Source organism: Sphaeramia orbicularis, chromosome 21 (assembly GCF_902148855.1).
Source record: "Sphaeramia orbicularis chromosome 21, fSphaOr1.1, whole genome shotgun sequence".
Classification (NCBI taxonomy): Eukaryota; Metazoa; Chordata; class Actinopteri; order Kurtiformes; family Apogonidae; genus Sphaeramia; species Sphaeramia orbicularis.
In genome coordinates this window covers 7,911,007-7,923,548 of record NC_043977.1, presented here as the reverse complement: position 1 = coordinate 7,923,548, position 12,542 = coordinate 7,911,007, and the positions used below count along the sequence as shown (strand labels likewise).

Genomic DNA, 12,542 nt, shown 5'->3' with positions numbered 1-12,542 from the left:
AGGTAAAAAGCTTGTATCCATAAACAAGGAGTGCAGCCATGTTATCAGATTTCAACACCTTTCAGTGCTGGAAATGCAGCAGTTTTTTCCCCCTAAAATCAGAAAAGTTATGTTATCTGCCTACTGAGATTAAATTCAGGTTTGTAAGATGTTACAGCTCTGTTACCAAGTTTAAAACATCTGCTTATGATAAATTGACTTAGGAGTAATAACAATAATGACACAATTTATTACATTTTTAACAGGATAGGTGGTAATCTACATCTATTACATGTCAAAAGTCACCCATTTTTAAAAAAATTTCATTGTACCTGTACATTGACAATAAAGACATTCTATCCCAATTATCTGATAGTAACTTTGATAACTTTCTTTTGAATAAATCCTTCAAAAATATTACATTCTGTTGTATTGCAGGGTAGAAAACTTACCATGTGATGCAGATTTTGTGTAATCACAAGTGTTTTCAGACAGGTAGGGGTTAAATCTGTGATAGAAAGCTGTAGGTAATGATAGTTGTCCAGCTTCCATCAAACACAATCTGGACACCGACACCTATCTACTGCTCTGCTCTATGTCTCAATATATCAGGTCATCAATATTTATATGTAGAAGGTGCAAATTTTCAAAGTATGGTGTTTTTCCCCCCACAATTTTGGCTTCTGGAGGTGTAAGACACATCAACCTATGAGGAGATTTAGTGTGGTGGCGTAGTGGTTAGCACTTCTGCCTCAAAACTAGAAGGATTGGTCTTCGATTTGGTTTTGAGGTGAATTTGCATGATCTCTCCTGGTTTTTGCCCTCCAATTAAAAACAGGTCTATGTAAGTAAATTCTCCCATCGGTGAACCTGACCACGGTACTGATGAAGATCTGGAGTTGGTTCCTGAGCCCCTTCAATGGCAGCTCACTGCTCCTAATGTGCTAATTGCTTATGCTAATGGAGGGTACTGTGTGTGTATTACTGTAGGTAAAATGCAGAGACTGAATTTCCCTACAATGGCATTAAAGTGAGTTAACGTTTAAGCTTTTTTGACACGATGATGACTAAAGATCTTATTAGTCCGCTACCAAAGTTGTAGTTTGAAAGCAAAACTAAGAATGGACCTTTGTTTGAACATTTAGGTGTGAAAATGCAAATCCATCTGACATTCATGAAGTTTTATGTGTAGATTTCATGGGTTTGTTACAACAGTTACATACATTTAAGTTGTGAAATGACACTGTATGATAGATAGATAGATAGATAGATAGATAGATAGATAGATAGATAGATAGATAGATAGATAGATAGATAGATAGATAGATAGATAGATAGATCATACATTATACTGTCAATAAGAGCAACAAACAACCTGAGAAATGAGGCTAGTTTAGATAGACTTTTCAACAAAATTGTCCCGATATGTCAACTATGTCTTCTGAGAATATCTGCGTTTTCTCTTGATTTGAGGCACATTGTGGAGATTTCCGAATGGTATTGTGGGTTGATTTAATACATTGGCTTCAGGTAATGATGCAGTCCACAAGTCTGAAATGCCCAAACGGCACCAACAAAAGCACTCAAACCTCATAGAAGTTTAATGTTTCTACAACCAGCATCTACTGCTAACTGTCTGTTCACCAGGGGCGACAATAAGGAGGAACGAGGAGACTGGAGAGATCTACATTGCAAGGGTGATCCATGGAGGACTGGCCGACCGCAGTGGTGAGATTTATACCTCTAGTGTTTCAGGTGAGGACCGAACCATGAGACGAACATGATGACAGAAACGTGATGTGTTATGCTGTTCGTCTCAGGTCTTCTCCATCCTGGTGATCAGCTGGTGGAGGTGAACGGAAGTCCAGTGGTGGGATTAGAACCAGAGCAGGTTATCAAGATACTGGTGCGTCACAACAACAAAAAACTGTATCATGTTTAGTATATTAGAGAAAAAAGGAACAACAGCTGATTGTGTTTGTGAATGTGAACAGCCATCCAACAGCTTGTAATTACAGTCAGGTCCATAAGTATTTGGACACGGACACACATTCAGCCATTAACCATTAGAAAAGAAACAATGGAGACAACTGAAGTGTGGACTGTCCGCTTTATTTCAAGGCCTTTAAGTCAAATATTACAGTTTTCAGGAATTACAGCCATTTTAACCTTCTGGTATCCAGGTGTGCATATTATGCACACTTTGCACTTCATATAATAAAAGGTCATATTATATTTGCACAATTGATGATAAAATTTGGACCCAGGCACTAAAATCAGCACATTGTAAACAATGTTAAATTACAACACTAACACCCTTCTACCAAGTGAGTAAAAAAAAGCACACTGACACATTTTACCATTTAACATTTCACCTAGCTCAAAAAATAATAATACAGTTTAACCAATGTTGCTGTTAATCATTGACATATGGTAGACTGAAAAAATAAAAACTAGCTAATCTAATTTTTATGTAGACTATTGAGGGGAAAAATGGCTTTTAAATGGTTAAAAGTAGGACTGTTATTGAGTATTTGGTTTTTTTTGTTTATTGCTCAAGTAAGTAAGTAAAGCTTTATTTATATAGCACTTTTTAAAACAACATGTTACAAAGTGCTTCACATAAAGGAGAGACAGATAAGAACAAATAAATCAAATCAAATCAAATTTTATTTATATAGCGCCAAAGTTATCTCATGGCACTTTACATATAGAGTTGGTCAGAACCAGACTCTAAACCAATTTACAGAAACCCAAGAGAATCCTCCAGGAGCAAATACTTGTGACTGGTGACAGTGGAAGGAAAAACTTACCTTTAACAGGCAGAAACCCCGAGCAGACCCAGACTCCTGAAGGATGGCCGTCTGTCTTAACCAGTTGGGGTTAAAGAGAGAGAGTAAAGGAGGAGAAAAGAGAGAGCGATAGAGAGAGAATGGGGAAGAGGGGGAGGTAGGGGGAGACACATGGAAGCAGCTGATACACAGATAACTGAACTAGAACATCTATGGAACTGTATAATAAACACTATCATAACTATATGGATAAGTGAGTGATGACGATGAAGGTGGAGAGAGGCAGGACCACAGCAGCAGGTCCAGAGATGATCCTGGGAAAACCTGTGATGATCCTGGGAAAAGTTGATGAATTACAAAAAAAAGTTAAAACAGACTTTATGAAAACTATGTTGGCACTATTACAGCCCAATGCAGATAACGTGCTTTTGGTGGTTAGGAATGGTGGGGAACCAGAGGGTTAATTGTAGTCCCTCCTCTGTCCATTTATTTATTTATTAGTTTACTTGGTAGAGACAGTGCACTTTAATGACTGTCTGTATTGACCAACATCAGATGTAATATGGTAAGTAAAACTACTTTTGTGTCATAGTTGAGCTGAATTCTGCAGCAGGTGATGTGTAGCACCAAGCATAACATTCCATTCAGGACTTTAAGTGTATTGACAGGTTTTGTGTTTTGTCTCTGTTGTAGATTAACTCTCAGGGTACAATCCTGTTCAAAATAATTCCAGATGCAGTTCAGTCCAGCAGCAGTCAGAGACCGGTAAGACACACCATCAGTACTCTATAAACTACTCTGACTAAAAACAGATATGCAAATACACTGATTCAACTGAAAACCTGCCTCATCTATTCATAGACATTCAGCTTTGCCCCATAGGTATCGTTCCTCCTCGTTAAAAAAACTCCTCAGAACTAGTATTGGTACCAAATTTTGACCCACAGGTCTGTTTCACGTTAAATATTCTGTCTGATTGTAATAAATGGTGCATTCATTCTCAATTCTAGTTTTCCAGAGTAAAGAGAATGGTGTTTTTAGTTTTTACACATTTTATTTATGGAGAAAAATCAACTGCTATCACATGAAAGCATATCCTAATTTTACATAATCCATCAAAGTTATTTGACACTGAAACCTTTAGTCAATTTCAGATTCATTCCAAATACACTCAGAGCTTACAAAGGTTCACCAAAATGGGTTGAAAATGGATCGAAGGATCACTTTTATTGCACACTTTGCGCAACCTTAAGACTAAAAAGACAAAAAACTGTATCTGTTGTCAGTAGCTTTTTCAATTTTTTTTAGTTTCTGTGTTATTTTGGTGAAAAAGCAGCAGTTTTAAAATCTTTTCAGAAACACAAACTATAACTGTAATGAGAGTGCAGTACACATTATGTGCACTAGGTGTCAGGAACTACTCTTTTATGCTGCAAGTCATTCGTTCATGAAAAAATAAGAAGCTTATTAATTACTGCAGAAAAGGAAGCAGCACCTTTTGAGGTCAGTATAGACCATATTAAAAAAGAGACTAGTGTTTTCATTTTCTATATTATATACAAAACAACACAGAAATAAAAAAAACAAAACACTGAACGTAATACCAAGTAAGAAGGTCAAATGTGTAAAGTATAGCAGTAATTTCTGCAAAAAAAACACCTTTTATGTGTGCATAATATTATTTGTTTCACCACAGAATATTTATGTATTTACTGTAGCACTAAGTGACTGATAGATATAATATGGATTTGTACATTTATCTTTAGGGTTTATGTTATTCCCATTGTTAAAAGTGCACAAAAATGCAGGAAATCATCCCCACCCATGTCCACCGTGGCCATCAGACTGTATAATTCCTCCTTATAACCACATAAATATAATAACACAATATTTTGCACACTTATACATGTATATTTCTTTTTCTCATCATATTGATAATATTTGTCTGGTACAAATTTATTGTAATTGTGTTTTAATATGGTGATAGAGTGTTTTTCAGTTCAGTTCAATACTTTATTGTAGTACAATAAAACACAATGAGACTGAAGTTCATGCATCGTTCATATGTATATACCTAAATATGTGTATTTAGGTTTATACAACAATTTCCTCCAATTTCTGAATCTGAAATTAAACACAAAATGATTTTATCTCTAAGTCAAAATATGCAGTGAATGAAAATATTAGAGACTCAAGGTGGGATGTTGTGTTCTTGTTGTATCTTATTAACATTTTAAATCTCAATTAAACATGTGGTTCCTTCAATTTTCACTCAGGATTAAAAATCAGTGAACTCGGATAAAACTATCATGACTGTGCTGTTGTGTGTTACTATGTGTTCGATTAGTCTTTTGTTTCTTATGCGCAATATAATCTAAGTTCATAATAATAAAAAGACTGCATCATGAGCTAATATTTTGTTGTTGTCACCCAGGTTTAATTTAAATACGGCTTCATCGCATGCATTTACATCTTTATCATACTGATTTCCACATTTCAGACTAAACTACAAGTATCTCTAGACTCTGTTCACGTCCTGTTACATGTCCTTCTGTCTGTCAGGTGTTTATGCGGGCCATGGTGGACTACTGCCCCCTTCAGGACCCCTCCATCCCCTGCCCTGACGCCGGGGGTGGCGTTCAGCAGAGCGGACCTTCTGGAGGTGGTGGACCAGTCCGATGGATACTGGTGGCAGGCCAGGAAGCTGCCGTGTACGACGTCCTGCGCTGGTCTGATTCCATCTGCCAGTACACTGAAGAGGTACCGGATACATCTGAGACATGGACCTCAGAGCCAGGACCAGGACCCAGTGAATCAGGGGTTTAGTTTAACCACAGGGGTCATGACCTGCCACTTCTAATCCAAGGGATGTCAAACATACGGACCATGGGCCAAAACTGGCCCTCAAAAGGGTCCAGTCTGGGCTGTGGCATGATTTTGTAATGTGTAAAAATTACACTGAGGGTATTAACCCTTTATGGATGATTGTGTCTCTGGCGTCGCATTTTTTATCCATTGTCATTCAATTACAGTAACTTCTGAACCGCTATATACAAACTTCATCTGTTATCTGAGATTGGGTTCTTCCTATTGGTCCATAACACATTAGGGTAGAGGTCAGCATTGGCTGAGGGGGAGGGGTGGAAGTGGGCGGAGCAGAGAGCAGCAGAGTGCAGTCGGTGAGAGAGAGATGGACGATTTTTATTACTTTTAGCAGTGTTATAGCGAGGTTTTAGTGGTGAATTCTTGTTAATAATTGTATATAATAGTGATAGTGCTGTTTTGGAGTGTTTTACTAGTGTGTTTTGACGTGTTTTTGTTGAGTTTCACTGTTTGTTTTTTTTTCACTGTTTTTATCTGTATTTTTTTCTGGTTTGTATAGTTAGTTGATAGTTGTATTTTAGTTGTAAATATTATATAATTTATGTATATTTGTTAGGCCTGTAACGGTACACGTACCGAACTGAACCGTTTCGGTACACACCTGTTCGGTTCAGTACACAGCTGTACCGAAACGTCACAGTATGTTGAGAAAAAGAAAAAGGAATGCAAGGCATCGTTCGATGCGGGACTTTAAATCTGCGTAAGTTCCACACGGACATATGGAACTAGCGCACAATGACTCAAAATATGAAATAGCTGCTTCCATAAGGTTAAAAAAAACACAACAAATATGATGTCAACCTGAAGGGAAGAGACTGAAGACCCTCCACCATCATTACAGTCCTGTTTGGAATCAGTTCATGTTCAGGTGAAAGACAACAACGGGGAAAGAGACGCTGATAAGACGAACGTTGTTTGGCCCCTAGGAACTACGGTAGTTCTAAAACACTGACACTAGCTCTCTCTCTCTCTCTCTCTCTCTCTCTCTCTCTCTCTCTCTCTCTCTCTCTCTCTCTCTCTCTCTCTCTCTCTCTCTCTCTCTCTCTCTCTCTCTCTCTCTCTCTCTCTCTCTCTCTCTCTCTCTCTCTCTCTCACACACTCTCTCTCACACACTCTCTCTCACACACACGCTGTATAACAGAGGAATAGAACCTGGGAGTTGGAAGTTGTAGAGGAGTTTAAAGGATGTAAAGTTTCACTTTCGTTTCACGCCAGCGTTAGTTATTACGTTAGTTATGGATTGAACCCCACATATAACCCTCCCCGCCTCCGACGAAAAAAAAAAAAAGAAATCCCCCCCCCTCTGTGTTTTTGACAAATTGCACCCTGCACGCACGCACGCACGCCCACACACACACACACACACACACACAAGTACACAAAGTGGCCTAAACAGTTTATCTGTCCTAAAATAAATAATAATTAGGTTAATTTATTTGTCAGTGTTGCTCTTCAGTTTATACCAGTTTGCTCTCTTGTTAATGTTGCACTTCACGTGGAATTTTTTTTTGTTATTTTAATGCAGAATGTGAACTGACAGAAATGTGATTAGATTTTTGTTGTTTGTTCAAAACTCCCTTTCAGGGAAAAGTGCAACACTAATGTTTAAAATACATTTAGTAATATTTTATTTTCTATTTGATTTATAGCAGCAGAATTATATTATTCTTGTTTTTCTATATTCTATTGTCTCCAAAAATTGGTAGAAGAATGTTCAAAAATTCATAAATGCATTAAAGACATTTTGAGGGGTTTTCTTTCTTCCCGTACCGAACCGAAAAAAAAAACGAACTGTGGCTTTCAAAACCGAAAACGTACCAAACCGAAAATTTTGTGTACCGTTACAGGCCTAATATTTATACATGTATATAAATGTATATGCAGATCTATCCAGGGCATACACAGATGCAGTGTCTGAATTTGAATCAGATGATGGATGTTTTTGTCAGTGAAATGAGGGGCTCTGTCTACAACTAGACAGGAAGTGAACACAGACTATCACACAGGATAAAATGACTAGAAAGAACCAAAAATAGTAAGAACACTTTTATTGCAAAAACAGCATAAATAAATAAATGTTATATTGATAGTCCTTAAAAGGTTAACGGACCAATTTGATCCTAAGTGGGTCCGACCAGTAAAATACTGTCATAAAAACCAATAAATAACCACAAATATTTTTTGTTTGTTTTTTGCATGAAAAAAGTAAAATTACATGATGAAAATGTTTGCATTTACAAACTGTCCTCTCACAAAAAAAGGGAATAATCTAAACAACCATGACATTTTTTAAGTAAAATAAGTGGCATATGATCAATATTACGCCTGTGTGTAAAATGTATTTTTGTCCGATGATCATCATGTGTCATTTTCTTTCATGTCTTTGCAGTAAACAGAGGGAGCAGTGGTGGAGTCAGCCGTTACAGGTCCACACCTGCATCCAGCCCCGTGAGCACTCGTCTTCATTATCACCTTCATCACTTTTATACTATATTATACCTGTACAGTTAGAAGAATGTGTTGTTGTTGCAGTGAATGTAATCAGATTATGTTTATTATTTTACTGCACGTTTCTTCCAGTTCAGTCTGTTAAGTCTGTTTTTTGCACTGATTTAAAACAATAAAAAAACAACACATTTCATAATAAATGTATATAATTACAACCCAAACAGGAAAAATTAGATAAAAACTCTAGCCATGCAATAAAATAACAAAGAAAAGACATAAAACTGCTCTAATAATGTCAGTTAAATCCAGATTCTGTCAGTGTTTGACCCATGTATGAGTGTATGTAAAGTCACTTACATGTGTTTGTGCTCTGTCTGTTAATTCTGCTGCCCTCAGTGACCCTGGCTGACAATGGTGGGTATAATCCACAATTTAAACCCTGGTCCACAATTACATGAGAGACAAATAACGTATGACAGTTGTGTTATGAATGTATTAAAGGGTAACACATGCATGATATTAGTGCCATATATATTAAACCAAATGAAATGAATGCACATATGTTTATAAGCAAACATGTGTATTTTCCTTAGAATTGTAATTTCTGAAAACCTGAAATTCATCTTTTTGTTTGTTTTCAGAGATGGAGTCGACACACGCTGAAGACAAACTCACAATGGCAGGTAAAACTGAAACACATGACATTTTATGTACAAACTGAAGTCAGTGAACAGAACAGATGATGATGATGTGACTGTTGTTGGTCTGTTTTCTGCAGATGACAACGAAATAATTATCGGTAGGTAAGTGCATTCCTATAGTGTAGTTTAATTTAGTTATAGTTTCAGATTAACTGTTTAATCCTTAAAGACCTGGAACTATTTTTATGAATGTTACCCTGCATTTATTATAATATTATTTTCAGCATTTTGAATTTTCCATTCAAATGCAGGTATTTTCCTATATTTCATTCACTGATCATGTAGATGTTCATTAAAGCTCAGATTAAATTCAAAGGTTATTTCATCAAAACAGAGAAAACTGAACAAAAAGTGAATTTCCTTCTCTTTGTACTGAATGACAATCAATATAAAACCTTTTAACACATAGCTACTCACATCAAATGGATTAAACCATTGCAAACACTGTAATAATCACTATCTTGTGATTTCCGAATGATTTTTTTCTTTTCATTTAACCTTTCGTAAGTGATTTATCTCCATTTATTGTCATATTAAATGAAAATCAGGTATTGTCCGATATTTAATTTGCTGATCATGTAGATTTTAGATTATATTAGAAGAGAAAAAACTGAAGAAAAACTGACTTTTTCATCAAAATGTGTCATTAACTGAACATAAACCCAGTGTGTCCATCCACTGTCATTGATCCAACTCCATGGGTTTTACTGGTGAATCGATGTTGTAGGACATGACGGTGTTTCCATGGTAACTACGGACTCTCTGAACGTCCAAATAGGTCATATTTGATGACCATGAAAAGATGACAAACTGCATTTTACACCAATTATTTACATGTATTGATAGGATTAGTGGATCAACAGGTATTTTAAATAGTTTAGATGGTTTAGGTAGATGGTGGATGTTTAGGTCTTTGTGACACAGTTGCTTTTGTACAAATATATAAAAAAATTAAGGTTCTTTTCTCCCTAAAACAAACAAAAATGCGAAAAAAAACAACCGTTTTCTGGAAGGAGAATGTACTTTTATGTTGATAGAATCTGTAAAAGTCACTAAACCACTTTTCTACATGACCTTTTTTCAGAATATGACTGTACTTAAAACTCAACTACATGTAAATCCCAAGAAGAAGTGACTTTTGTCAGAAAAAAAACAGCATCTGTTTTTCTATGAACATCAACCCTGAACAGACTTGACATTTTCTTCTTTTTAGATGAAGCTGATTCTGACATAACAGAAGGAATCTACCTGGGTGAGAAACGTTTATTTTGTGAGAATATTAATGAACGTATGAGGAAATGAATAAATGAATCAAACCACAGTCCATCCATGAACCTCTTGTTTCTTGATCATCCTCAGCCGGTTTCCGTCGAAGTTTCCGTCTGTGGAGGAGGACGTCGTTCAGGCGGCGGCGTCAGTCCTGCACCACCTGTACGCCCAGCGGCAGCGGTCTGTCCACGCCATACGAGGAGGTGACTCTGTACCAGCGCCCCCCGCAGGAGAACCACCGCCTCATCATCCTTGTTGGTGAGACTGATACGTGCAAAGGATGAGTAAAGCTCCTGATCATAGAACTGAAAACAAATGACGAGTTTACCTCAAATTAGACATAATGAAGACAATATTATAGCATCTTAATGTAGATTAGATTTGATTTCATTAGATTCCATTATATTAGATTTGAGTAGATTAGATTGCATCTGTTTAGATTCAATTAGTTAGATTTATGTAGATTATATTGGATTACATTCATTTGCATTAGATTACATTTGTTTAGATTAGACTCATTTGATTTGATTAGATTTGTGTAGATTAGATTAGGTTGCATTTGTTTAAATTAGATTAGACTAGATTCATTTAGATTCAGTTAGATTTGTGTAGATTAGATTATATTTGTTTAGATTTGATTAGATTAGATTCATTTAGATTATATTAGATTACATTAGTTTACATTAGATTAGACTATATGCTATTAGATTTGTGTAGATTAGATTACATTGCATTTGTTTAGATTAGATGAGATTTGTTCAGATTAAATTAGGTTAGATTAAAGTCATTTAGATTAGATTTGTTTAGATTAGATTAGATTCATTTAGATTATATTAGATTACATTCGCGTACATTAGATTAGACTAGATTCAATTAGATTACATTGCGTTTGTTTAGGTTAGATGACATTTATTCAGATTAAATTAGGTTAAATTGAAGTCATTTAGATTAGATTGGGTTAGATTAGATTAGGTTACATTATATTACATTAGATTATATTAGATAGAACTTTATTGATGAGCAGAGCCCTCAGGAAATGAAGGTTCCGGTTGCAGCACAAACACTGAATGTACACATGTAAGAAATATTAAAAATGGGTCATATCTGATGACCATGAAAATATGACAAACTGCAGTTTACACTAATTATTTCCATGTATTGATAGGATTAGTGGTTCATCAGGTATTAAACCATTACATCAGTTGATGGTTTTGGTCAACGATAGACATTTGGGTCTTTGCAGGTTAAAACTGCAGTTCAGAAACCAAGGTGGCGCTGTAGTTCCTCTGTCCACAAATTATATATATTCTTCTAATTTGTATTTTCATGATATCATCCAACACAGGGCCTCATTACCTCCGCCAAGGAACAGCGGAGGTAATGTTTTTGGCACCGTTGATCTGTCTGCCTGTCTGTCTGTCTGTCTGTCTGTCCGTGTGCAAGATAACTCAAGAAGTTATGGATGGATTTGGATGAAAATTTCAGGAAATGTTGATACTGGCACAAGGAACAAATGATTAAATTTTGGTGGTGATCAGGGTGGGGGGTGGGTAGGGGGACTGATCTGCCTTGGCAGAGGTCTGCGCTCTCCGAGTGCTTTTCTAGTTTTATATGTAACAGCCTCATTTTCAGACGTAATATGTAACTGTTCCCTGCTCATTTCTTTCAGACTGCACTGGAATCAGAATTAGAAAATGGAGGAATCATCGTCATGAAGAACACTTTATTCAAAATGAACTATTGACTTATTATTATTGAATTCTAGTCTTTCCTGAAGTTTTCTCCAACATTCCTTTCAGTGTGTTTGGTTTTAGTCCTTAATAAATGTTTTTTTTCTCTGTACAGGTGCCTCAGGAGTCGGAGTTAATGAACTGAGGAAGAGACTCATTAAAATGAACCCGTCAACCTTCCAGGGTCCTGTACCTCGTACGTACAGCTCAAAATAACTAATTATTGTTTCTATATATACACCTTCCAACATCTATATGATTATAGCACATTCCTCTGGTATGTTTATTATGTAACACACAGAGACTTAATCCTTAGTGTCCCCTCAGGCCATTGTTGTTCATTTGTCTGTGTTGATCATTATGTGTGTGTTACCGTTTATGGCATGAATTTCTCAAGGTTAAGATCAAGTTTATTTAGACATTTAAAACAACGCGAAGTGCTGTACAAAGTTGTAGATGAAAACACAAGATCTGCTTAAACTAGTCAAGATAAGAATAAATATAACATATACTAAAACTGATATAAACAGATATGCAATAACTGGATAAATAGCATCTAAAAAACAACCAGAAGATGAAGCAAATACAAGTCACACTTGTATTAAAAGTCAGTGCAAAATGCAGAATGTTTCCTTTATTCACACATTTTTTAATCTAATTTCAGCTACATTTACAGGTCTATCATACACTACTGACACGTTTAGCACCCTATATGCTATAAAATCATTCCAGATCAATAT

The 12,542-nt window shown here is 36.0% G+C and overlaps 1 protein-coding gene and 1 long non-coding RNA gene across 2 annotated transcripts in view; both read left to right on the top strand.

Moving 5' to 3' along the window:
* The window catches only part of LOC115412313 (MAGUK p55 subfamily member 4-like), a 40,118-nt gene that overhangs the window by 24,621 nt on the left and 2,955 nt on the right, over positions 1-12,542 (top strand). Inside the window, exons 11-17 of the mRNA XM_030124738.1 lie at positions 8,044-8,102; positions 8,499-8,516; positions 8,744-8,785; positions 8,881-8,901; positions 10,017-10,055; positions 10,163-10,330; positions 11,918-11,998. Of these exons, the coding sequence (XP_029980598.1) occupies positions 8,044-8,102; positions 8,499-8,516; positions 8,744-8,785; positions 8,881-8,901; positions 10,017-10,055; positions 10,163-10,330; positions 11,918-11,998 (428 nt within the window). The remainder of the gene's footprint in view (positions 1-8,043; positions 8,103-8,498; positions 8,517-8,743; positions 8,786-8,880; positions 8,902-10,016; positions 10,056-10,162; positions 10,331-11,917; positions 11,999-12,542) is intronic.
* Positions 1,267-5,391, top strand: LOC115412315 (uncharacterized). The gene is made up of 4 exons (XR_003934330.1): positions 1,267-1,707; positions 1,800-1,885; positions 3,465-3,536; positions 5,334-5,391. It is a non-coding gene; the product is annotated as an uncharacterized LOC115412315 (long non-coding RNA).